We start from the raw sequence: 26,032 nt of genomic DNA on the forward strand, positions 1-26,032 counted from the left end.
AGACAGGCTCCCTAAGCTTAACATCGAGGCAGAAAAAATGCTGTTTTCTCTACAGAAATGCTCTTTACATTTCAGCACTGTTGCAACTCCCTTTATAAAGCGTGTGCACACATATACAACCAAGGCATTGAAAGTTTTTTTTTAATTATTGTTCCAAAAAATGTTCCATTTGTTTTCTTTTTAATGTTGTTGATTAAAAGATTTTGTTAAATGTGAAAAAAATCTGAATGTGAAAAAAGGTCAAAATGCTATTGAAAAAAATCAGTAATGTGAGGAAAGATGGATTGTGGGAGCCCCTTAACTACCCATGTCATGCTGTATTTCTCACTCATTCTACTGGGAGTGGTGCCGTCGCTTCTGGATAAAGTCTGTCAGTGGTCATTCCAGACGGGTCAGGTATGACTGCTCTTCGGCACTAGAGACACGTGACTTGCGAGGATCCCGACAGTGTTTACTTTCTTGCAGAGCCCGGATAGCTCAGTCGGTAGAGCATCAGACTTTTAATCTGAGGGCCCAGGGTTCAAGTCCCTGTTCGGGCGGCTGTGCCGTTTTTAATTCTATTGTGAATGTCATTCTAAATAGTCTTTTATCTTTCACTCTTCTAGCTTTACTGTAGTTATTTTAAATGTCCATTACTTGTCATTACAGTAGTGTATTTAGTGTTTCATTTCACAAACCGAAAATGTTCAAGTAGATCTTGTCACTCTACTCCACGTAATCATCTAAATTAAATCACAGTAGAGTACAGAACACGCAGTGAGGAGCTCACACAGTGAGTACTCTTGAATACGACAAGAGGAAAGGCACACTGCACATCTGCAGAACATCACGTCCGAGTTTACAGTGACAGCAGAGGTTGGAAGCGACGTAGTTTTTTATTACTCGCTCGCTGAACGATCTCTCAAGAAACCAAGGTGGAGATTTAACGGGTGTCTAATAATCACGTTCAAAAAGGTGACGATAAGTTTTTTTTTTTAACTAGGTAGCCTTAATGGCAACACGGTGTGAGTAGATCTTAAAACAGCTGCAGACAGAGTACCCGTAATGGCAACACAGTGCTTTGAGTTCGGCTTTTCTTATTTCTTCGGTAGAACCAGTGGTATCGGAATATACTGATCCGGATAAGAAGCGCTTTCGGTTTCTGATCATTTTTATTGAGCGCTGCTCTAAATACCACAGGCAAGATGGCTGGTGGTCTTAGGCGTTGCGTTCAGGTCGCAGTTAACCCTGGAGACGTTTGTTAAAATCTCACTTCTAATAAAGAGGTCTTTCTCGTTAGAGTAGAAACGATAGAAGCCTTAAGCGGGAAAAAAATCACAACATCTCGCATTTCACGTGTTTAATGTTAACTGTCTCAGTGGTTCAGTTGGTTCTCCCTCGCAGGGTGACGGCAAACTTCTTCAGAGAGGGAGTCTCCCACGCACGGCTTTTCTTTATCAAGAGCTGAGACAACAGAAACAGACTTCCAACTGACATTAATTACTTCTTGAGCGTTTATGACCGTCTTTAAAAGCTGAGGGCAGGTGAAAAAGTCTTTGGAAATGAGGAAATGACTGCTGACAGTAAACAGAGCTGACGCTCAGCTGCAGACAAGCGCTCCTCTTTAGTATAGTGCTGAGTACCCCCGCTTGTTGCGCGGGAGACCGGGATACGTTTCTGTGACAGATCGGTGGTTTAATTTTTTAACAACCTGAGTTCACTTAAAAAGTGTGTACTGTGTCCTACGTTTCGGACTAGTTACTGCGGTAGAATATGGAGATCATCTCCAGCTTTGAGCTCAACTGCAACAAGAAGTCCTGCTAAATGTAGTATAGTGAGTAGACATCGCGAGACAACAGAACGAGAGTAGAAGGCAGGTATATATGGTGTAAGGGTGTGATCTGTGTAGTTAATAAAATAGTTAAAATAATATAAAAACGTCTCTTTATTAAGATACACAACATTTATGGCGACGAGAGATGAGTGCTTGCCGGATTCAAAGCGAGCAGAACACTGCAGATTTTAGTTTTCTTGCTGGTAGAAACGAACTTCTGAATTTTCGGACTTTTCGTTTAGCTTGCGCCATGGAAGATATGGCAGCCGCGCCGAGAAGCTTTGCTTATGCCCAGCTTTTTCCACCGCTTCTACTGAACCTCGGAGCACCGGATTTGTATACGGAATACAAGATATGGATGGAGCCGTACAGTTTTTTTTAAATAGCCAGTGGATCTACAGAAGCTCAGGATGCCGTGAGACGTGCTACATTACTGCACTGTATCGGGGCTCCCGTGCAGCGGATTTTCGCCATCCTCCCTGGAGAAAAAGGTACATATGAACAGACTGTAGCTGCCTTAGACGCTTACTTTACACCGCGGAGAAATGTGGTTTTGGAACGGCATAAATTTAGGCAGAGAAGTCTCAGGACGAATCTGTTGATGCTTTTGTGACTGCACTAAGAGGACTGGCTAAATCGTGTGACTTTGGAGTATTGGAATCTGACATGTTAAGAGATCAACTTGTGGAAAAATGTGCACATAAGAGACTATAAATTGCTGCAGGATAAAGACTGACTTTAGGAAGAGCTCTTACAGTCGCTAGAATTCATGAAGCAGCTCAAGCAGAATCAATAATGCTTTCTGACCACAGTTACACTGAACGGGGCGCTCGCCCATACTTTACAAACAAAAGCCGAGCAGCAGGACGCAGTCATGCTAGAGATATAGAAGAACAGGGGACGGCTGACATTACATGTTACAGGTGCGGACTAACAACGCACAAAGCAGATGAATGCGGAGCGCGAACAGCAGAATGTCTACACTGTAAGAAAACAGGACATTATGCACGAGTGTGTAGAAAGAAAGACGGTTCCCATCAGGAAAATAAATGTAATACAAATAAGGAAGGGACAAAACTGCGAGCAGTTCAAGAAACGTCTTCAGACTCAGATGAATTTGTTAATTCCATTGACCCTGAAGGTAAAGAAACTGTTCGAATAAATGGCCAAGAGATACAAATGGTGATAGATACAGGAAGTCAAAGAAACTTCATTGGAGTAGAACTTTTAAAGAAAGTGTTTGCACACAGAACTAAACTTCAGCAGACTAAGAATAAATTTTATGCCTATGCACAAATTAGTCCACTTAAGTGTGTTGGCTACTTTGAGGCACAGCTGAAATGGCAGAAAAATGTAATAAAGGACAAAGTCTATGTAGTTGAAGGAAATGTAGAAGCGTTGTTGAGAAGAAAAGCATGTTTTGATCTGAAGATTCTGAATGTAGGAGACACTGTCAATGCGGTTGACCAGTCTTCAGAGAGGTTTAAGCGGTTAGCACAGGAATATGAGTCACTCTTTAAAGGTTTAGGACAGATCAAGGGTTACAGTCACAAGGTTACAGTAGATGAGAAAGTTTCGCCAGTAGCTCAAAGTCTGAGACGAGTACCCTATCCAATGATAGAAGCTGTTAATCAGGAGTTAGATAAAATGTTGGATGATGGAATTATTGAAGACGTGAATGAAGATGCAGAATGGATCTCAAATATTCTGATAATGCCTAAAAAAGACACCAAGGAAGTGAGACTGTGTGTGGATCTGTGAGAATTGAATAAAGCAGTTATCAGAGAGAGATATCCAGTACCAACGGCTGACAGCATATTGCAAGCAGTGCAAGGAGCCAAAGTTTTTGCAAAGTTAGATGCTTGAAAAGGGTTTTGGCAAGTTGAGTTGGCCCCGGAATCAAGACACCTGACTACCTTCATCACACACAGGGGTTGTTACCTTTTCAGAAAAGATCCTTTTGGCTTGTCTAGTGCCCCAGAGGCTAGTCAGAAGGCTATGGACTTGATGTTGCGTGCAATACCAGATGTTGTATGGTATATGGATGATGTTGTAGTACATGCGGAAAATGAAGAACAACTAGAACAGAGGCTCAGGCAAGTATTCCAAAGATTCCAAGACAGAGGCTTAACTTTAAATAAAGATAAGTGTATATTTGGCCTGAAAGAGATCGAGATACTGGGACATTTGGTCACTGCAGAAGGAATAAAACCAGACCCAAAAAAGGTGACAGCTCTTTGCAGTGCACCGAGACCTGAGAATGTTGCACTTTTGTGCTCGTTCTTAGGCACTTGTGGATTTTTGATGAAATTCATTCCTAATTATGAGGATATATCAGAACCCCTTAGAAAACTAACGAGGAATGGACAGAAGTGAGAATGGACATCGGAAACTGAGAAAGCCTTTGCCGAGTTGAAAAGAGCACTTGTAACTGAACCGTGTCTGGCATACTTCAAACTAGATGCGCCAACAGTAGTGATCAGTGACGCGAGTCCTGTAGGGCTTGGAGCAGTATTCCTACAAAGACAAGAAGATGGACAGAACAAGCCAGTGGCATATGCAAGTCGCTCACTTACCCCAACAGAGAGGCATTACTCGCAAATAGAGCGTGAAGCCTTGGGTTGTGTTTGGGCAGTGGAACATTTTAGGACATATTTATGGGGAGGCAAGTTCACACTTCAAACAGATCATAAACCCCTCATTTACATGTTCAATCCCAAAAAGGCAACATTGTTACCACCCAGGATACAAAGACTTGGATTGAGATTACAAAATTGAACACATAGTAGGGAAAACCAGTGTCGCAGACTCATTAACACATCTTCCTTTACCAGACACAGAAGACACTGGTTATGTAGACACCTATGTTGATAGAGTGCTTTCAATCAGCACTTATGAACTGCATGCACTGACATTTGAGGAACTTAAGCAAGCAACAAACGAAGATGACACATTGAAATTGTTGATGTCCATATTGGAAAAAGGACAATGGCCTAATCCAATTCCAGAAGAACTTCAGCCATACCACTGGTGTAGGTTGGAGTTATCTACATATGATGGACTGCTTTTAAGAGGACAGAGGATTGTGTTACAGAAAACAAAAATCAGACAAGCATTGAAAATAGCACATGAGACACATCAGGGTGTGGTTCATACAAAACAGTACCTGAGAAGGAAATTTTACTGGCCCAACATGGACAGTGATGTTGAAAGACTAGTCAGGAATATGTTCCATTTGTGTGTTGAATCAGCCATTGTAGGAGGATCAACCTCTCCAACCACTTGAATTACCACCAAGGCCTTGGACAAAATTGGGCATTGATCTGGTAGGTCCCATTCAGAATGAATACATATTGACTCTCATAGACTATTATACCTCTTACCCTGAGGCGGTTGTTGTATCAGACATATCTTCAGCCACAGTTATTAGAGAGCTGATGAACATCTTTGCATGATTTGGTTATCCACTAGAGGTAGTAACAGATAATGGCAGGCAATTCATAGGACAGTTGTTTGAATCATTTCTGACTAACTGTGGAATTAAACACATCCGTGCATCACCTTACTATCCGAGCAGTAATGGCAAAATTTAAAGATTTAAATTTTGCCATTATCACAGATACCTGAAAAAGGCCTTGAGAGCAGCTGCGACAGAAGGAAAAAAATGGAGAGAGGAACTCCCTAAGATTCCGCTGGCTTATTCATCAACACCTCACAGGGCATCTGGAGAAAGCCCAGCTAATCGTATCTTTGGACGTGATATCCGGACTAAACTACCAAACGTGGAAAAGAAAGAAGAAGAGCCAAGGGACATTCAAAAGACAAAAGATTTCCATAGACATCATGAGGAGTACGCACACAAAATGAAATTATATGCAGACGAGACACATCGATCAAAGGGATCACAACTTCAAGGCCGGTGATGTAGTGTTTGTGGCTGGCCTAGACAACGGTAAATTGGATGCCAAGTTCAAAGACACTCGCTATGTGTTATTGAGAAACAGCTCTTGTAAGTCTTTTGAGTTAGTGAATGTGGAAGATGGCTCAAAAATAATGAGAAATGTAAAACATCTTCGACACGCTCCTCCATTGGATCTTGATTTTGAATCTACAGAAACAGAAAATGCTGAGAATACTGGACTTTCTGACGTGCAGGAAGTGCCAAGTTCTCAGACAGTGGAGAGTACATCCATAGGAAAGCAAGTAACTTTGCCCAGAAGTGAAGTAACAACCAGAAGTGGCAGGGTTATCAGGAAACCGGCTTGTTACAGAGACATTTAAAAATATAAGACTTGCATAGCTCTCCAAATGTTAAATTGCCCTTTTTTGTTTGTGTTATCTATGTACAGTAGATGTTGCTTAGACTGCTAGAAATGAGATGATATTTAGAAGTGACTTAAGTAGAAATTGAACTAAAATTTGAGTGGGTACGCATAGAAATAGTTGAAAAAAAAAGTTGTAGGTGTTGAATAGAAATGGAAGGTTTTACATACATTTTGTTGTAATAGTTAATAACCGTTTACTGTTTGTTGATATAGAATTTTTACAATTGTATGGTAAAGTTATGACTTTAAAAATAACAAAGGAAGGGATGTAGTTTAGTGAGTAGACATTGCGAGACAACAGAACGAGAGAGTAGAAGGCGGGAATATATGGTGTAAGGGCGTGATCTGTGTAGTTAATAAAATAGTTAAAATAATATAAGAACGGCTCTTTATTAAGATACACAACAGAGATATTTCAAAGTTGATGGGAAATTTATTTTTTGACATAGAATCAGATTGAAATAACACAGACGACCGGGATATGTAATATGACTTTAATCTCTGAAAGTCAAAATCAGCTTGACACAAAGTACAAAAGGAGTCCTCTCTGCACTAGAGTTCAAAGACCAGTCGGGCAGGCTCATAGTTCCTATTAGCTGTAGACCTGAGAAGAGCTAACCTGCACTAATTAAGACTGTAGACCTGAGGAGTTACTCTGCACCAGTGAGTAAGAAAAATGTTTAAAGGCTTTTTCTGGTTTTGAGTCTCTGTAAGAGGCGAAGCAGACTTGTCTCTTGAATGCGGGAGAGTAATCCAGAGGATTCCTACCCACCCCCCCATGCAGGAAGGCCAATGTACAGGGTGTGAATCCAGTTCTGTAGGGGAATGTTGGGCTCTGTGGACACTGTGGACAGAGAGTCAGCACCAGGAATGGCTACTGGTGGATATTTCCTCATTACTGAAAACTCTGCCAGATGCTGTAGCACCCCCTGGCGTTCACCCATCTGCACAGTGCACAGTGGTTCCCTTGTCTGCACTGGTGCACCCTGTAGCTGTGGCCATAGTCAAGACAGGACACCTGAAGATAAAGAGTGCAGTGCCTCTCTCACCAGCCGTGGCTCAGTGTTTGAGAGGATAGGTATCACTATTATGGCCTGTTCCTCTTGATCCGCTCGTAGACGGCTGACGCTGCTCTACCCACCCATACACTGGCTGTAGTGCCGACTATAGTTCCTGTGGCGATCCCAGCCTGCACAGTTATAGCGCCCCCGACCAAGAAGGCCCCAGCCACGCCTCCAGCCACACCCCCAGCCACGGTCAGCACAGGTATGGTCACCACACAGCCCACAGTCAGGCCAAACTTGATCTGATAGATCTGCAGGAACTTCTCACTCTTAGTGGCTGTGTACTCGCAGAGCTCCTCAAACTCCCGCTGGCTGACTTTGTCCTTTACATAGTCCAGCAGTTCTGTCTTCTTTACCTCCAACATCTCCCTCATCTTCTTTGGACGTTTCAGCATGTTATTGCTCTACAGAACATTGAGGGGTAAGTACACTTCAGAGTAAAGGATAGCTCCATATATCTTTTGAACATTCCAGTACACCCCAGAAACAAGCAGAAGACTACTCCAGAACACCCTGGAGACAAGAGCCTATGCTCTGGTGGCTCTGGGTGTCCTAACAGAATGCAAATGTACACAAAGAAACAAGGAGTGTCCATCAGGACACCCCAGAATGAAGCACGAGGTACCCCAATTAAGCCTGTGAACTCCCACACACATCTATAAACTAAAATATTCACACACAATCATATATTTACCTGCTTATGCAGAAAGCCATCAAATTCCTGCTGCGCCTGCAGGAGAATGAACTCCTTCAGGAACTTCTCTCGCTCAGAGTAGAGGAACTGTGAGAGCTCCTGGAAGTCCTGCTGACTGACTTCACCCTGCACATGGGACAGCAGCTCTACCTCCTTCTGTTCTACAGTCCTCCTCATCCCCTGTGTGGGGACGGGCATGATGCTTCTCTGAGGAAACAGAGCACAGGGCCACTTTAGAGCAGAGGGCAACACACTACGCCCTCTGAACTGCACAGTGCTCCCAGAAACAAAAAGGAGCCAACCCCAAAATACCCCAGAAACAAGCAGAAGACATCCCAGTGGCATCCAGTAAAATACACAATGTGACTTACAAACACTCTCTCACAGCCTCCATGTTTCTTACTCTCACATGCTTCTTGTTTCTCATACTCTCACACCCTCCTTCACATACTAACACACCCTCCATGTTTCTCACACACACCCTCCTTGTTTCTCTTACACAAACACTCTCACACCCTCAATCTCACACACTAACTCCTCATTTCACACACACACCCTCCTTGTTTCTCTCACCCTCACATACCCTTCTTGTTTCTTTCACACTCTCACTCTCACACACCCTCCTTATTTCACACACTCACACCCTCCTCATTTCTCATACACACTCCTTGTTTCTCACTCTCACACCCTCCGTGTTTCTCCCTCTTACACACCCTCGATGTTTCTCACCCTAACACACACACCCTCCTTGGAAGACTTTAACATATCAAAGGATCCTCAGTTCCTCGCAATATTGTCTGCAAGGTGAACCTTTGTAGGGATGTCTGAGAACATTTTTGGGTAATGTTTCTTTCTTGAGGTTTGGGAGCGAGCCATTAATTCTACATGAGCTTTCAGAGGAGTAAATGGTTTTCTGGAAGTCAGGTTGTCTCAGTATCCAAGACACATAGAGCGCAGAGACAGTAAGATCTGACTTCAAGCAGAACCTTTTCAAATCTTTCAAGTCTTAGGTCCTTTTGATCCAGAGGGATCTCTTTCACCGTCCACGGACGGTACAGTACACGACACACATTATCCCACAAGTTACACCTGTTGTGCATCCACTTTCCTGTCAGTTAGCTAGCTCATGAGGGGTCACCCTCGTGGCTTGGCTGGCAGTTTCCCATTTCATACACGCAAAACATTACGAGAATTTATTTTGAAATCAGTTTCCTGTTATCTGTAGTAAATCAGACACAAACACAAACTCTGAAGGGCTAACGTTATATTTTCTGTTTATTTGTACTTAGCTGTGTGAGAGAGCTGATAGGGCCTAAGTGTGTTGGGACTCCTGGTTTGTAATTATCAGAGGAAGGGTTTATTATTTTTTGTGTATATTTGTTTCATTTCTTTACTTTTCCACTATATATAATTGTTTGTTCGTTTGTGGGGAGCACTGTCCTAATAAATCATCACTTTTGCACCTAAGTGCTATTGTGGCCGAGCCATTGTTCTGTTTTAAAATAACTAACTTGGGCACCCCTCCTGCCCTCCCTGTGACACCCTGCTCCCTGATATTGTGACAGACAAGAAGTAGGATTGCTTTGTAGTAACAATAATGGAAAATAAAGAAATTCTTACTGATCATAACTGATAATTCTGTTGCTGTATGCTGTAAGTCAGAACCAGTAGGTTCTTGAAATACCTCTAGCAGTCACAGGACTTGAACTGTAATGAAAACATTAGGGGAAATAGAAACACAGAGAGGACATTGCTGCACAACAGCTTGAAAGCAGGAGTGTGAAAATATCAAATCTTCAGAAAGATGAGGGGACCCATGGTTAGTATCGCTGTCTCGCGCCGCTGGTGCCTTCATATCAGTTCTGGTCCTGGGGCTCTATCTGGGTGGAGTTTACATGTTCTCCTGTGTTCATGTGGGTTTTCTCTAGGTGCTCCTGTTTCCTCCCAAAGTCCAAAGACATGCTGGTAGATAAATTGGCTTCCCATGCTGGGAGTACCTTGTCTTCTGCCTGCAATCTAAAAATGCTCTTGGAAAACTAGTTTACACAAATCTTGTTGCATGGAACCTTATGGAAGTCTATATGTATTTGCCCTTCATTGTAGTATTCGTCTCCGAATAATATACTTCAAAAAAAGAAAACAGAAGGATTATAAGTAGAACACACACACACTTCTTGTTTCATACTCACACCCTTCTTCATCAGTCCCACACCCTCCTTGTTTCTCTCGCACACAGCCTCTCAACCCTCCTTGTTTCACACACTCACATGCTCTCCTTGTTTCTCTCACATACTCTCACACCTTCCTTGTTCCACACTCACACGCTCTCCTTGTTTCACACACTCACACGCTCTCCTTGTTTCTCTTACATAGTCTCACACCCTCCTTGTTTCACACACTCACATGCTCTCCTTGTTTCTCTCATACACTCTCACACCCTCCTTGTTTCTCTCACACACAATTCAATTCAATTCAATTCAAGGTGCTTTATTAGCATGACCGATGGGTACAATCAGTGTTGCCAAAGCAAATAAAAATAATAAAATTAACATAGAACAAAACAAAAAATAGAAGTAAAATAAAATCTACAGACATGTTACAGACATTTACAACAAAGACATATTATATAATATTGACATATACTGTAGGCGGCTGGAGCATTATTGGGAGACGGGCTCACTGTTCCTCAGGCTCTCTCACACAACTCACATGCTCTCCTTGTTTCTCTCACACACTCTCACACCCTCCTTGTTTCTCTCACACACTTTCATGCCCTCCTTGTTTCTCTCACACACTCTCACACCCTCCTTGTATCTTTCTCACACACTCTCACGCCCTCCTTGTTTCCTCGTTTCTCACTCTCATACCCTTCTTCTTCATCACTCACAGACCCTCCATGTTTCTCACTCTCACACACAAACCTTCCTTGTTTCTCATTCACAAACCCTCGGAGAAGAAAACTCAGTCTTCACTCAGCTTTCCAGACAAGATTGTCAGAAGATTGTCAAACAGAGATCTTTAATTCAATAAGCCGAAGGGGAGCATATCACAGAGAATGGGTTTCTCCTAGCACTCAGTAAGATATGCTCACTTAACTGAAGTTACACTTTCCTTATACATTAAAAGTAGGCTAGACTTTAACATATCAAAAAAAATATACAGGGAAAAGACAGTGTCAGAAGTCTTTCAAGCATAAACAAAACAGGACAGGAAGATGCCATTTATCTCTAGTTGAATACAGGCTTTAGTTGCAGAAAGACAGCGGTCTTAGGTGCAAACAGAAAACCTTTCCTGCGCATCATCACTGTCTAAACCCATGTCACTCAGTCTTCCACACCCTCCTTGTTTCGCACCCTCCCCCCTCCAGTTTCTTACATGCACACACACAGTCTCACACCCCCCCAGTTTCTTACACACACACACACTCTCACACACACACTCACCTGCTCATTCAGAAAGTTGGCGAATTCCTGCTTCTCCCTCGTGATGATGAGGAGAGTATATTCTTTCAGGAATGTCTCACGCTCAGAGCCCAGGATCTCCAAGAGTTTCTGGAAATCCTGCTGACTGACTTCACCCTGCACACGGGCCTTCAGCTCAGCCTCTTTCAGCTCCACAGTCCTCTTCATCCCCTGTGTGGTGTTGTGCATGATCATTCTCTGAAGAAAGGGGGAGCAAGGTCAACAAGCCCAGGAGTTCAAACACACACACACTCTCTGACACCTTTATACTAACATTGTCACACACTTTCACACACTGTTACCTGCTCATTCAGAAAGATGGTGAACTCCTGCTTCACATGCCGGAGAGTGAGCTTGTTGAGGGCATGGATTAGCTGGAGGAGGAAGCAAAGGAGTTACCTATTTAACTGACATTGATAGAGATGTTCTGGAATGAAACACACATTTCAAGGAATGATCTATCCTGACAGGCTGAAGGAACTGAGTCTGAAGGAACTGAAGACAGGAACAGAGAACAGTTGAAAAGGTTTTCTGGGTCAGCAGGGAAGAGAGGGACACACCTCTGCAGGAGAGGAAATTCTGTATGTGCTTGTGAGAATCACATGTGCCACTTCCTGTGAAGACAAGAACAAGTTCAGTGTGGTTTCATTGTGTAGTGTGGGGTCACAGCTTCACAGTTTCCATCACAGGCTATGCAGGTGCTAGTTACCCCCAGTTCTGTCAAATTGGGACTGACACCTACACAGCTTCTTCCCCCAGGCCATAACTCTTATAAACAAGGACACTTCTCTCATCCCTCCTCTGTGATCAGCTGTATATCTTCATTTGTAGTGCAAAAACAAAATCTACAGATAAAAAGTGATATGTACAATTTAACGATACACACAGTTAAGTAATAAAATGTAAAATTAATACTGTGTATATTTACAGAAAATATCAGTAGAATGTGCCATTAAATATATATATATATTCCTTTTGTGTTATTGGAATTTATGTCAATACCTGCACCAAGAGAAATGTATTGTACTTTTTGTAATAAATGAATAAGGTTTCTGAATTCATTCTCAATAATTGACAGACAACACATCAGAACAACTAACAGTTCATATCACACTGTATCTACTGTATGGCTTGTAGTCCATAGGGCTTTACTGCACTGTACTGGTTTTTAACTTTTTAACATGATCTTTGATGTGTTTTACCCTAGTGGTGTATTGATGGCTGTTGATTGGTTCAATGAATAATGTCTTACCTTGAATATCTCTGCCAGTGTCTTTCCTGTCACAGTTGACTGTATTGTCTGCAGGACCTGGACAATGTGGTTGATGTACTCTTTCAAGCAGTGCTGAAACTGTTCATTCATTTCTTAGAAAAACACGAGAAAACAAATGAGTAATAGAAGCTAGTCTTGAATTTAGACTAGACTACTAATTTTTGCTATTCACAATCCTCACAAACTCTGACACATGCAACCCAGTGGATTTCCTCAAAATGAACACTAAACCACCAACCAGACACAAATGGAAACAAGTGCATTAAAACTGAGAGCAGAAGGCGCATCTTTACACAAAGAGCAGTGAGAGTGTGACACAAGCTATCCAGCTGGATGAGATTCTCAGATCAATGATCTGCTATCTACTACAGAAGCTGGATGTCCTCCTCTTGTTTGTAACCTGTGTGGTGCCATGGGGGTAGTTAACACCACATTGGGCATGATCAGGCTCTCATTCTCCCTGTCACACTCCTTTATAAGCTCTTTGGGGTTTCTTTTCTTTATCATACACACACTTTCCACTGAGGGTGACAATCACACTAACCACATCATTGAGGTAGCAGGATACATAACTCCATAATCCATTACATCTGGGCCCTGTGACTTCAGAGTCTCCAGTTCATCCGTTTCTCCTCACTGCTAGGAACCTCCTGCTTCCAGACCCCAACACAGAGCCTCATGCTTCTACTCCATTAGGTCACTGTTTCACACTCAACAGGTGCCTCAGATTCCCAGGTCCACCTCCAGCCATGATGTCCTCCCCTGACGCCACCAGGTTGAGTTACAACCTGGTGGCTCACACAAGCTCACACTACCTACATCACAGAGTCTATTCGGCACTACACACTGTGCCGAGACCCAACACACTGTCCCTCTCTAACACACACTCACAACCTCTCTGGTTTCTCACTCTCACACCTTTAGGTAATGAACTCACAGCTGCCAGCGCACCACTGTGTTACACCTACGTAGCTGCCAGCTCACTTCATTGTGCCCAGCCACCACCGCACTATCTCCCAGAGGGTGCAACTAGATAGACCCCACTCGCTTCCCCGATAACAATGTATTGCCAGGGGGAGGGTCCCTCTACCACACAACCCTCTCTGATCCACACACACTAACTCACAACTCACACATACAGTGGACACGACAGCCCTGCTCTCACACACTAGCAGGATGCTGTCCCTTTAAATCTTTCTATGATCTCATAAAGCTCAGTTTCTTCTGTCAGTCTCCTCACAGACTGACGTTTTCACTCTTTTCCCCGCAGGCTATTCCTCTCATAATCCCCGCTGGAATTGTCATTCGTCTCCACCCCCTCACAAGGTTAATTCATCAGCGAATCATTCTTTATTCACTCATACTAGACATGGCGGCACACTCTTCTAACATCGTCCCGACTAGTAGCGGCTCACAGCAGCTCACAGCCGCTACTGTCAAGCTTCAGCCCGGCTCTCCCACAGCAGAGCCTCCACATTTGTCCTTTCACTACTGCAGCCACAGCCACACTATGTTCTTGCTGGATGTTCCCCCCCTTTTAAACCACTTCTACAGCTGCAGTTCATTCACCTATTCAAGTCTGGTGTGGTTTCCATGGCAACGTGTCTTCCTTAATCCGAGTTTCCACCCTCCACACCAAACACTCCCTGCATTGTACCACACATGCTTCCAGGCCATTAACAAACTCACAGCATTGCAGAACTTTACCACCCGGAGCTACCTGTAGCTGGTTTGCTACTCAACAGTACCTCCCTGTGGTTGACCAGAACACCTGTCTACAAGATTAGGGCAGCTGCTCTGGGAGTGGAGGTGTCCGGTTTTTACCTTGCATGGTTCCCTGTTGACTCCAAAGCAGTCGGTCCCCAGGAAAGGGCATGAGGTGGCAGCATGACCTCTTCTCCCTGAGGATCCTCAGAACCTGTTTGTTTGTCCCTGACTCCTCCAAGCGCTGAAAGCACAGACAGACATGTCGACAGGAAAGGGGTAGGATCCCATCCCTCTGTGTCTAAAATAATGCAGCTCTGAGCCTGAAGGAACAGGCTCTGGAGGGGGTTTCTTTAGTCTTGAGTCCCAAAATGACAGTCTGAAGGAACTGAGTCTCTTTAGTCTGAAGGGTGTGTCCCACACTGCCAAGCTGGAGGAACAGAGTCTTTTTTAATCCAAAAGGAGTGTCCCACACTGACAGACTGAAGGAACTGCTTCTCCTTAGTCTGTGGCCTGTAGTTGTCTGTATGAGGCACTGTTGTAGCTCCTGACCGGTATCAGTATCTCTCTGCCTTTCACAGCACGGGTCAGGGTTATATATACAGATGCAGCCATTCAAAATGCGCGGGCGATACCACATTATTTTCCGGTATGCTGTACGCAGTCTACCGCAAGCTACCGGTAAATACCGCGAGTTACCGGTAAATACCGCTAGTTACCGTAAATTCTCCTATAATACGACAAGCAAAATAATAGTATCCGGAATTTCTGCAAGGTGGAGCTAATAAAGCTCAACCTCTCATGTTTGAGCTGTGGCCATCAGTCTTTAACGAAGATATTACTAATAGTATTAGTAATGAATGACCTTGGACAAGCTGTAAGTGTAAACTCAAAGTATTGCCCTGGTCAACATTCTTTTTTTCATTGACCGTCTTTGTAAAAGTAACACCACAGCATTTCGCAATCACGCATTTGTTTCCAATCATGCAAAGTACAGTGATTCACCATGCCTTTCACATGCTCATAAAAGAGATTGATTTAGGAACATAAACATATTACCGTATGCAAACTGTACTGTATACAGTATGTATATGTATATTTAATGTCTTAACTGTGCTCGTTTAAGTATTGAATATTCATATCTAATGTTTATATTGTAACGCATACTGTTCAGCCTCCATTTCTCTATAAAAATTTACTCTGTTGCACACACACACAATAGAAGCAGGAACCGCTGTCAGAAAGGAAGAAAGTGACTATTCATTGTTATCAAAAATGACTTAGAATCGATCATGTTGTGATATTTTGAAATATAAAAGTCAATTGATTGTCCATAATATCGCTATTCTATTTTTTCGAAGAAATGTTTGTTAAAAGAAAAGTCCAGCACCAGCTGGATTGGAACACACAACCTGTACATTGTTAGTCACACACCTAGACCAGTAGGCTACAGGGGAACTCACATGAACAGGGAGGCGAAACAGCCTTACACAGCCATGTTGCAGTACATGAATATAATCATACCGTTATTAAATTCTTGAGATACGCGATTCCATATTATATTCCCTTTTAATCAAATTCTAAAAGTATGCTTGTTGACTCCGGTATCACGTTAGTTAAAGACTTCGAAGCTTAAAATGTTTAGGGAGAAATGGAATACTGGTGTGTATTTTTTTCTTTAAAGTACCAAGACCAGCTATATACTGTATGTTTATTTTCCAAAATTAATATCGTTTATGGCCTTCACACGCGTTGCAGTATGCTCCTATTCTTTTTATGCTCAGCTACTAAGATTTCCCTTCAGTGGTAAAACTCAATATCTACAACGGGCACAGTAAAGACATTTACAGTAAGTCTTTCTACAACAGACCAACGGAGCACGAGTGCCCCTGTCGGTCAACCAATCACGTACCGCGTCATGATACGCGATACCGTAGCCAATTACCCACGGTACGTGTCTGTACCGCGCACTTTGAATGGCTGCGTCTGTATATAAGGTCCATAGTATTTCTCCTACCTGGATGATTCTCTCCAGATGTCGGAATCCTCCAGACTGTCCAAATTCCCGAGTTTGTGTCCAGTCCCGCACCAGGAAATCAAACCCCTTTATCAGAGATTGAGAAAGATCTCATATCAGCTCACCTCACAAAGTCATGAAATCCTAACGATTTCTATAGATTGAAGAGCCTCACTTGCTGTTCTACAGTACAGCTCAAGTAATAATGTGCATGAGAATGATTGAAATAGATGAAATAGCCAAACCAATATTATGACAACTGTTATGATGCCTGCAAACCTGCTTTCTCTCAATTGGACACTGCATGCCTTAGTAAATTGGTACTGCTAAAAACAATGTGTTTATGGCTGCTTTCGACACTGTTAACCATGATACCTTCCTTTCTCATGTTTGCAGAGACTGTGGCTGTGTTTGCAGTTTCTGACACTGCTTCCAATGGTTCAGGTCTTATCTGATGCTGGGGCCTATACTATTCAGAATTTGCCTGTATCTATGTGGTCAATTATAAAGATCACATGGTCTGATCTATCATTTCTATGCTGATGATACTTAAATATACATCCATACTAAGCCTGACACTGAAGTGGCTGTCTCTGCACTAACTGCATTTCTAATATAAAACCCTAGGTGACTCTAAATTTCCTTAACTTAAACTACAACAAGACTGAAGTCATGGTGCACCTGTGTAACACTAAGGTAAAGCCAGTGTAGTAGCCCTATCTGTGGACAGCAGTGTGCTGGAATTTCAATCAAAATTGAGGAATTTAGGAGTGATCCTAGCTTGACTTCCTAACCAGGTGCACGTGATCACATTACCCCTGTCCTGGAGTCCTTGCACTGGCTTCCTGTTAGGTTTCTTGTTGGTGTCAAAATCCTTTTGCTCACCTATAAGGTTCTGCATGGCCTGGCACCTCAGTAACTGTCTGAACTATTATCACCCTACTCCCCACCTCGCAATCAGTTAAAACAGGCCTTGGTCTGCAGGTGATAAAAGAGATCTGATCTTTTTTTGTGTTCACTGCACTCAAGAGTAAATTTCATACCTGAAAATGCTTCAGGTTAAAGGCTCCTTCACCCTTTTGTGCCACAAGATACAGCAGCTGCAAACAGAGTAAACACAAGCCAGCTGTGTGTCAGAGACAGAGAGAGAGAAAGTCATACTGTAGGTTCTCTCTGTTAAAACTGTCTGTAATTGCAGAGTTAATTGTTTCTGTTTTGGCAACAGTGTAGTTTACCACTCATGCCAATAATCCTGAGAAGAATTTGAATCTGTCAGACAGTCTGACAGAGACACAGGCACTCATAAAAAATAAACATGGATACACATATAAAACAAATATACAAATACAATCACATACACCGACAGACACACATGGGGAAAGATAGGACTGGCCTATTTATATAGCCCTGTGAGGAAAACCAGGCAGCACAGAGCATCACACACAATAGCACCTCGAGTCATGCAGTGCTGTGCTCATGCCACACGTCACCAGCAGGGGGCAAACTCATACCCCGGTCAGAGAGACCCAGCACTGCAATTGCTCCACAGTCCCAGTTGAAGGACCTGTGACACTGAGAGGTTCCCGGTTTTAGCCCCCCACTGCACCACAGCTCCCTTGTGCAGGTGCTGTGTGGCACATCAGGGGATAAGACCGTGGCTGGGTGCTGTACCTCCAGGTATTCCAGGTCTGTTTTCTTCACATCAGCATGAACGTTGAAGATCTGGGAGAGAGGACAGGGGAGACGTCACCTCTCCAGAGCACAGCAAGGGGTACAGAGTCATCAAGGAAGGTGGGACAGGGGCACGCAATTCTCACCATATGTGAGCTGAGAAAGACGCTCAGGGCAGACAGCTTCACGCTCAGCTCCGTCTCCCGCAACAAATCCACGGATCCCTCAGTGTCCACCAGGAAGACAGCCAACTGGACAGAGGGGACAAAAACGGAATGTTCTGATCAGAGATGCAGTGGTCATCTGTCTCCTCTTCCCTTCCGGTACCAACACAGAGCTGACAGAGCTTTACACAAAGGGTGGTGAGAGTGTGGAACAAGCTGCCCAGCCAATGGCTCAATGGCCTACTAACTACTGTACCAATCAGACTGGATGGGAATGACCTCCTCTTATTTGTCTGGTGATTTGATGCACCAAAACCTTCCCATTCCTGAGCAGAGAATGCCACACAGATGCCCTGAGTGTGGACAAGTGGGTAACAGGGGCTGGTGAGGGTCAGTAGAGCTCTCATTCCTGCTTATTCAGGATGCCTGCAGGGTCTGTGAAAGACTCTCTGACTTAGTTCAACCTGCACCTGTCTGAGTCATACAGTTGCGCCCCCTACAACAGATGAATTCCCAGCTTGCCCAGCCCTTGCCTTGCCCTCCTGTGTCTCCAGAAACAGAGGCTGGCTCCAGATGAACACACCCTTCGTCATGGTCTCAGTTCCAGGCTGCCACTCGAACCCTCGCAGAGGCTCATCGTCACTCATCCAGATGTCCTGTGTTCACAGGTAAAGGAGCATTCACAACCATGGTCATAAGACGGGACTTTACACAGAGAGTGGTGGGGGTGGGATGTCAGGGCTGTATGACACTGCTTTATACAGAGAGCGGAGGGGGTGGGGTGCTCTCACCATTTTAGACAGTTTGCGCAGGAGGTAGTTGAGGAGGAAAGACTTGCCCTTCCTCCTCTCCCCGACAATGGCCACCACACAGAGTGGAGTCTCCCTTACATCTGAGCGCAGGAAACACTGCCGAAGCACATTCTCTTTCAACAGGAGGGAGCCATCAGGACTGACATGGACCAGCTGAATGGGCTTGCCAGAGCCCTGGAGGTGGGAGACAACATTTAGAACTGAGACCAGGAGGCATTTAACTTTACACAGAGGGTAGTGGAAGTGTGGAGCAGAGTGCTGATGCCCACTGGACGGGCATCTCTCTCTGACATCCCCCAGGTCAGAGTGTTTGCTGTTGCACCAGGAGCACAGGGCATCTAAAGTCTACCCATCTCACAGTGTACACTGTGCACCTGCCACACCAGGATTCTCCAGCAAGTGTATCTGGGTTTCAAAATGTTCCCCGTAGCCTGACTGTCAGGAAAGCTTCTAATGGAAAAAGAGACGCAGCCTCTGTGTCACCCTGCAGCCCTCGCAGAAAACAATACTACAACTCACCTCCTCTCTCTTGACTGTGCTCGCACGCTCACACACCTTGTGGCATTGGGGACAGGTGACCACGAGGTCGACCCAGAAGGACTCGATGCAGTCTTGGCAGAACTCGTGGCCACACTGGATAATCACTGGCTTGGAGAAACTGCCCAAGCAAATGGAGCACTGAGGCTCAGACAACACGGAGCTTCCTATGTCCTCCTGCTCGAGATCGGGAAACAGAGAGCTCTCTACTGCCTCCTGCTGCTGCTCGGACATCAGGCAGGCCGAAGACATGCTGGAGCAGTGGGAAGAGAGAGACCGAGACACAGTCAGCAGCCAATCCACAGCCAAAGACAGAAAAGGACTTGAATGGCAGGACCAGCTGTCCTGGAACTGAGTTGTCTTCTAAACACATTATTATGATTTTAAGTTTAAATCATAATAATACCTTTTTTCTGATGGGCACTGAGAATTCCCCATTGACTGTCCCAAGTCACAATAATCCTGTTTAGACAAAGATAAAAACAAGAACAAGGACCAATTCAAGTACGATAGCATTTATAAATACACACACTGACAGATCAGAGCAGTGTAACACACAGTATCGATGACACACTGACAGATCAGAGCAGTGTAACTCACAGTATCAATCACTGACAGCCCACAGCAGTGTAACTCACAGTATTACATACTGACAGATGAGAGCAATGTAACACACAGTATCGATCACACACTGACAGATCAGAGCAGTGTAACTCACAGTATCGATGACACACTGACAGATCAGAGCAGTGTAACTCACAGTATCAATCACTGACAGCCCACAGCAGTGTAACTCACAGTATTACATACTGACAGATGAGAGCAATGTAACACACAGTATCGATCACACACTGACAGATCAGAGCAGTGTAACTCACAGTATCAATCACTGACAGCCCACAGCAGTGTAACTCACAGTATCAATTACATACTGACAGATGAGAGCAATGTAACAATCAGACACCGACATTTACTTAGCAGTGTAGCAGACAGCAGTGATCACACACTGAAAATCAGCAATATTTAACACTGATCACATTACAAAGTATTTATGTTTCAGATACAGGTCCAGTATTTTCACAGTGTTAAATAGATTTTAAATTTCTCTGAAGCCATAATAGGCTCTTGAACCAAGAAGAAGTATAGTAAGACAGTTATAATAAGAGGAACAGCCACACAGAACTCAACACCACACAGTCCGTCCTATAATAATAATATTTGCTTACACTTAATATAGCGCTTTTCTGGACACTCCACTCAAAGTGCTTTACAAGTAATGGGGAATCCCACTCCGCCACCAGTGTGCAGCCCCACCTGGATGAAGATAATAACTTCAGCTCTGCTAGTCTCACACATCTGTACGATTTGCTCTAATTTCACTGGGCTGTACTGAAATACCACAGCTGTCTGGGCTCTCCTGATCCCTGTCTGTGTGGATGAGAAGATTTAATTTGTATTACTCACCAAAAGCAGCAGCTCCTTTTTCAGCAGAGTTGAAGTGAAAGTGAAAGATGTTCCATTTAAGGAAATTAGAACTATCAATTATGAGCTGCTCACTCAGAAGGGTTCACAGAAATTGTTATGAAAGACTCTACTGCTAGAACACTTTCGGCCCGACAGTCTTCTTTTAAATTCTGATCTCACTGGACTTTGTTGCATTGGACCTGTTTTATACCCCAATTACACTGGGCTTCATTGCACTGGACTGTGTTTTTACCCTGGTCTCATAGGTTCTACTTCATTGCACTGCATTTTTACTCTGATCTCATAGGTTCTACTGCACTGTGCTTTTGTCATAATTTCACTGGGTTTACTCCACAGACTGGGTTTTTACCTGAAATCACTTGGTTTTATTGCATTACACTGTGAGTTTATCCTGTTCTCTTTGGGCTTTACTGTACTGTACTGTGAGGATGTGGCCTGTTTGACTGGAGAGCAAACATAAATCATACTGACAGATCAGAGCAGTGTAACACACAATATCAATCGCACACTGAAAGCCCAGAGCAGCGTAACACAGTATTGGTCACACACTGACAGATCAGAGCAATGTAACACTCAGAAACGATCATGTTATGTATTTTTACACTGTTAACTGGATTTTATATTTCTCTGTAGGAATAGCAATAACAGCCTCTTGAACCAAGAAAAAGTCTACAGTAAGACCGCAGTAATAAGAGGAAAAGCCACACAGGTACCATTTGTACTATAGTAACTTCACCACTGTTTGTCTAACACATATCTGTGTGCTTTGCTCTAATCTCACTGGCCTGAAATCACACAGCTGACTGGGCTCCCCTGAACACCGCTGACAATGGGCCGCAGTTTGTGTCTGGAGAGTTTGAGTCTTTTTTGACTGATCAAGGCATTTGACACATTCGCATTGTTTTCTACAACCTGAAGGCAAACGGGTGTGTGGAACGCGTGATCCAGACTCTCAAAAATGGCACGCACCCACAGCAGGGTGGCCGAACGCCAGCGCCACATGAAAGGTGGAATGACATGTCGCACAGGGTGAATGAAGCCGCTTGGGATCGCTGTCCAGGTGGATCCGAAGGCCCAATTGGGAGCACAAGCTACAGTCTTTTTATCTTCTCCTTTACAGGTCACAGAGTAGCTGGGTCCCTCCACCTTCTGCCTCTCTTTTGATGGCACGCCAGCTGCCTCCGCAGAGTGACAGCGCCCACACACTCTGACGTGGAGGCCGAGCCTGCCCCTTCTGGACTCCCAGGTGAAAGGTCAAAGTCCCGGTGGAGCCGTCTGTTCCTGTGACGGAGCAACCCATAGCTCCTTCTCCATGGCCAGCCAGAGTCAGGTCCAGACCAGCCTGGCTTAATGTGTTTATTACTGATTTTTTATAGCTTTTATTGTGCTGGCCAGCCCTACTTCCAGCAGTGCTTTTCACTGTCTGGAAGAACTGTGTTTGTTTCATCTTCTGAAGGGGTGAATGGGGGATGTCATACACAGCGTCCATTTGGGGTTTATGATGCTGTGGCACTTTGGGTTTTGGGGATTACCACGTTGCGGCACTTGGGTGCCTTGGCGGGTTTTTGCTGTTCTGTGTCTGTTATGAGTTATGCACAATAAAGAGCAGACGTCTGTGAAATCTGTCCGCCTCGTTCCCCACTCTTACATGGTGTAACGCCTATGTATTTCATTTAACTGGATAGAATTTATAATCTCTTCTGCTTGTGTCTATGTTGTGCTATGTTGTGTTAAAGCAGCTTACGTGCTTTGTGTATTGTTTAAACACATTGAAATTTGGAAAGATAGCCTTGCCCTCTGAGTACAATATGTTGCAAGATATGAAATGTAATAATGTTTATGTACATTATTTTGTGAAGTTGTATACTAATAACGAATACATTTAGATACTGGTATAATGATTGACTTGGGTGAGTAAAAAGCAAGGTTTTTTTTTCTCAGCTTCATGATCATTAAGGGAAGGGGAATGGAGGGTGGGAGCTTGAGACAGCATTTTGGAGTCATCACTTTGGTGGTTGGGATATACAACATTGTAACATACTCTCTCACTCTTACACTGTATTTGTTTATGTTTAATGGATAATTCTCAACATTGTGACATGGAATAATAAAGGTGTCAATAGTATAACCAAACGCTCTAAGATATTGAATAGATTGAAGAGGTTAAAAACACAAGTAGTATTCCTGCAAGAAACTCATTTGAAAACTGAGGATGTGCATCACATCTGTAGAAATTGTGATGGACAAGCTTATGGATCTGGAGTTTCATCCAAAAAGGGTGCTGTTGACATTCTTATTCATAAACTTGCTCCCTTTTCACTCAAAAGTAAAATAGAGTGTCATGATGGTAGATTTATTTGTTTGACTGGTAAATGAAACTCCAAGTTAGTGACTTTTGTTAATGTATATGGTCCTAATTTAGATGACCCAATATTTATTACAACGATAGAAGCTGAATTGATAAGGTTTGCAAACACTTATATTTACACTTATACTTATATAGTTAGCATTAAGCAGAGCACAACATAGCTTCTGTGAAGAAGGGGAAAAAGCAGGGAAAATGCTTGCAGTTTGGTTAAAAAAGCGCTGTATGTGCAATACTATTAGCAACATCAAGAAAATGGATGGGACAATAACCAAAGAAGAGAAAGAAAGAAATTCAACCTTTGTTAGTTTCTTTGAAAAATATATATTCATCTGAAGCCTTTAGCACACTGGAAGATATGCAGATACAGAGCTCCCAAAACTTAGTACAGAAGATAGAAACTTGAGTCATCTCTCACTCTATCAGAAGTCAAAGAAGCAATAGCAATTCCTTTTCTCACAATAAATCACCTGGACCCGATGGATATACAGCTGAGTTCTACCAGACATTTCAGTCCGTACTTAGTCCAATCTTACTGCAAACATGTAATAATATGTGGTTAACAGACATGACTTCACTGTCATTTAGAGAGTCTCTAATAACCCTTATATATAAAAAGAGTAAAGATCCATCATTGTGCAGTAGCTACCGCCCAATAAGCTTAATGAACTTGGACAATAAGATTCTAGCCAAAGTATTTGCTAATCGGTGCTACCAAAAACCATACATCCAGATCAAACAGGAGTTATGAAAAATAGATATTCTTTAAATAATACAAGAAAAATGTTTAATTTGATTTATCATGCTAAACTCAGTAAATCAACATCAGCTATATGGACACTGGATGCTGAGAAGGCCTTTGACAGAGTTTAATGGAAGTACTTATTTAATGTGCTAAAAGTGTTTTGTATATGGGTAGGAATCTTATATCGCAGTCCACAGGCATCCATAGTGACTAACAGCTGTGTATCCAAACCTTTTGTTTATATAGAGGCACCAAACAAGGGTGTCTTATTTCATCTTTACTATTTAATTTAGCACTCGAACCTTTAGCCTGCAAAATAATAGAATCAGTCAAGATTAAAGGTTTAGGTGTTCATAAAAATGTTTATAAGATTGCTCTATAAGATGATGATGTTATACTGTTTTTAACAGATGTGCACAAATCAATCTCAGCAGCTGAAAGTTGTCATTGAAAGTTTTGGTAAGATGTCAGGTTATAAGGTCAACTGGAGCAAAAACGGAGCTTATGTATCTCAATTCATTATCATTGAATCATAAGATTGCTCACCCAGTACGAGTTACAACAGAGATAGGGTATCTGGGGCTGAGAATAAAGTCTAGCTTGAAAGCTACCAGAGATGTTAATTTAAGAGACTTGTTAAATAAAATAAATGGGGATATACTCAGATGGAGATGCTTATCTATTTCCATGTGGGGTAGAACTAATAAAGTCAAGATGTCAATACTACCTAAAGTAAATTATACACTGAAAATGCTACCTGTGGAGATTGACAAGAAATGGTTTGAGGCACTGCATAAAACGATTACATCTTTGGCCTGGAAAGGGAAAAAAGCTATTTGTTCTTTTGAAATACTTACTGTAGCATAAATTAAGGTGGGTTAGACCTTTTTTACAATTATTACTTGGCATTTGGCTCAGTTCAAGCAAAGGAGTGGTTTAAATCAGAAAAGAAAAGGATTGGGTACAAATTGAGCATGATACAGCATCATAGCTAGGTATCTCCTTAGAAAGTTTGTATTATAGCAGAGCATGCCCTAAATCTTTACTTGAAACACCAATTGGTTCTTCTTTTAAAAAGAAGTTCTTATTTGGTTGATAATAATAAGAAGTATATAATAAGATGATAATAAGAAGAAGTTGGTTCTTATTAAAAAGCTGCAAAAAAATATTATTTTATGATGCTTCACTATCTGTACATCAACCATTATTTAGATCACCAAGAATAACTATACTGTCAAAACAAATTAATTGGTCAGTATGGATTCAAGTAGCTGTTAGTAAATTGGGTCATGTGATTAGAGATAACAAATTGTTGTCCTTTTCTGAATTATCTCATCAAACATCTCTTCCAGCGAATTTGTTTTTAAATTACTCAAAACTTAAAAGTGTACTGTCTAAACCCTTTCTGCTAAGTAAATTAAAACAAGAACTGGATAATTACAGCAATAAACTATTGCAGACTACCATACAAGTGAAGGCTTGGACATTTTACAACCTTCTCAATGTAAGGTCAGAGAAGTCTTTTGATATGTGTGCATCTCAGTGGACAGCTGATCTCTGTGTAGGGTCAGAGGACATAGACTGTGATATTGTGTTGCATAATGTTAGTTATCCATTTAGAACTATACATAACAAACTGCTTGAGTACAAAATTTTAAACAGACTCTATTATACCCCAGAAAAATTGGCATAAGTGGCATAATACAGGAATGTGTTCCAAATGTAACACACATAAAGGATCACTATCGCACTTTGGTATTGCACTTGGCACTATGGTATTGTCAGCACATACAGTCATTCTGGACTTCCACAGTGGGAAAAGCTCTCAGGAACCTAAATATCTCAATTCCACTTACTCCCATTACATGTATCCTTGGTGATTTATCAAAGGTTAAAGCAGCA

General features: G+C 42.7%; 1 protein-coding gene and 1 non-coding gene across 4 annotated transcripts; one reads left to right on the forward strand and one right to left on the reverse strand.

Moving 5' to 3' along the window:
* The first annotated feature begins 466 nt into the window (after window positions 1–466).
* Window positions 467–539, forward strand: trnak-uuu (transfer RNA lysine (anticodon UUU)). Its single transcript has one exon. It is a non-coding gene; the product is annotated as a tRNA-Lys (tRNA).
* A 6,144-nt stretch (window positions 540–6,683) lies between these two features.
* LOC148664925 (RING finger protein 112-like) lies at window positions 6,684–21,022 on the reverse strand. 3 transcript variants are annotated; one of them, XM_088631566.1, is made up of 16 exons: window positions 21,000–21,022; window positions 19,942–19,997; window positions 19,518–19,788; window positions 18,978–19,172; window positions 18,720–18,842; window positions 18,169–18,273; window positions 18,023–18,073; window positions 17,395–17,451; window positions 16,352–16,438; window positions 14,455–14,578; window positions 12,610–12,722; window positions 11,918–11,971; window positions 11,660–11,731; window positions 11,340–11,555; window positions 7,897–8,103; window positions 6,684–7,606 (listed from the first exon to the last, which is right to left on the reverse strand). In XM_088631566.1, exons 2-16 carry the CDS (start codon window positions 19,971–19,973, stop codon window positions 7,226–7,228), a joined length of 2,088 nt encoding a protein of 695 aa, XP_088487692.1. In that variant the 5' UTR covers window positions 19,974–19,997; window positions 21,000–21,022; the 3' UTR covers window positions 6,684–7,225. The 3 variants fall into 3 exon arrangements, with proteins under 3 accessions (XP_088487692.1, XP_088487693.1, XP_088487694.1); XM_088631567.1 differs by lacking the exon at window positions 21,000–21,022 and adding an exon at window positions 20,762–20,958; XM_088631568.1 differs by lacking the exons at window positions 18,720–18,842; window positions 18,978–19,172.
* Between the last annotated feature and the right edge of the window lie 5,010 nt (window positions 21,023–26,032).

The sequence above is a fragment of the Lepisosteus platostomus genome, chromosome 5, assembly GCF_059453375.1.
Source record: "Lepisosteus platostomus isolate fLepPlt1 chromosome 5, fLepPlt1.hap1, whole genome shotgun sequence".
NCBI classification, from domain to species: domain Eukaryota; kingdom Metazoa; phylum Chordata; class Actinopteri; order Semionotiformes; family Lepisosteidae; genus Lepisosteus; species Lepisosteus platostomus.

Excerpts from the sequence above, each read along its gene's own strand:
- LOC148664925 (XM_088631566.1), bottom strand. The coding sequence starts at position 19,973 with ATGGGGAATTCTCAGTGCCCATCAGAAAAAAG. Across the intron at positions 19,789-19,941 it reads CAGTGCCCATCAGAAAAAAG|CATGTCTTCGGCCTGCCTGA; the intron begins GTATTATTATGA and ends CCACTGCTCCAG. Across the intron at positions 18,074-18,168 it reads TCTTTCTCAGCTCACATATG|ATCTTCAACGTTCATGCTGA; the intron begins GTGAGAATTGCG and ends CCTCTCTCCCAG.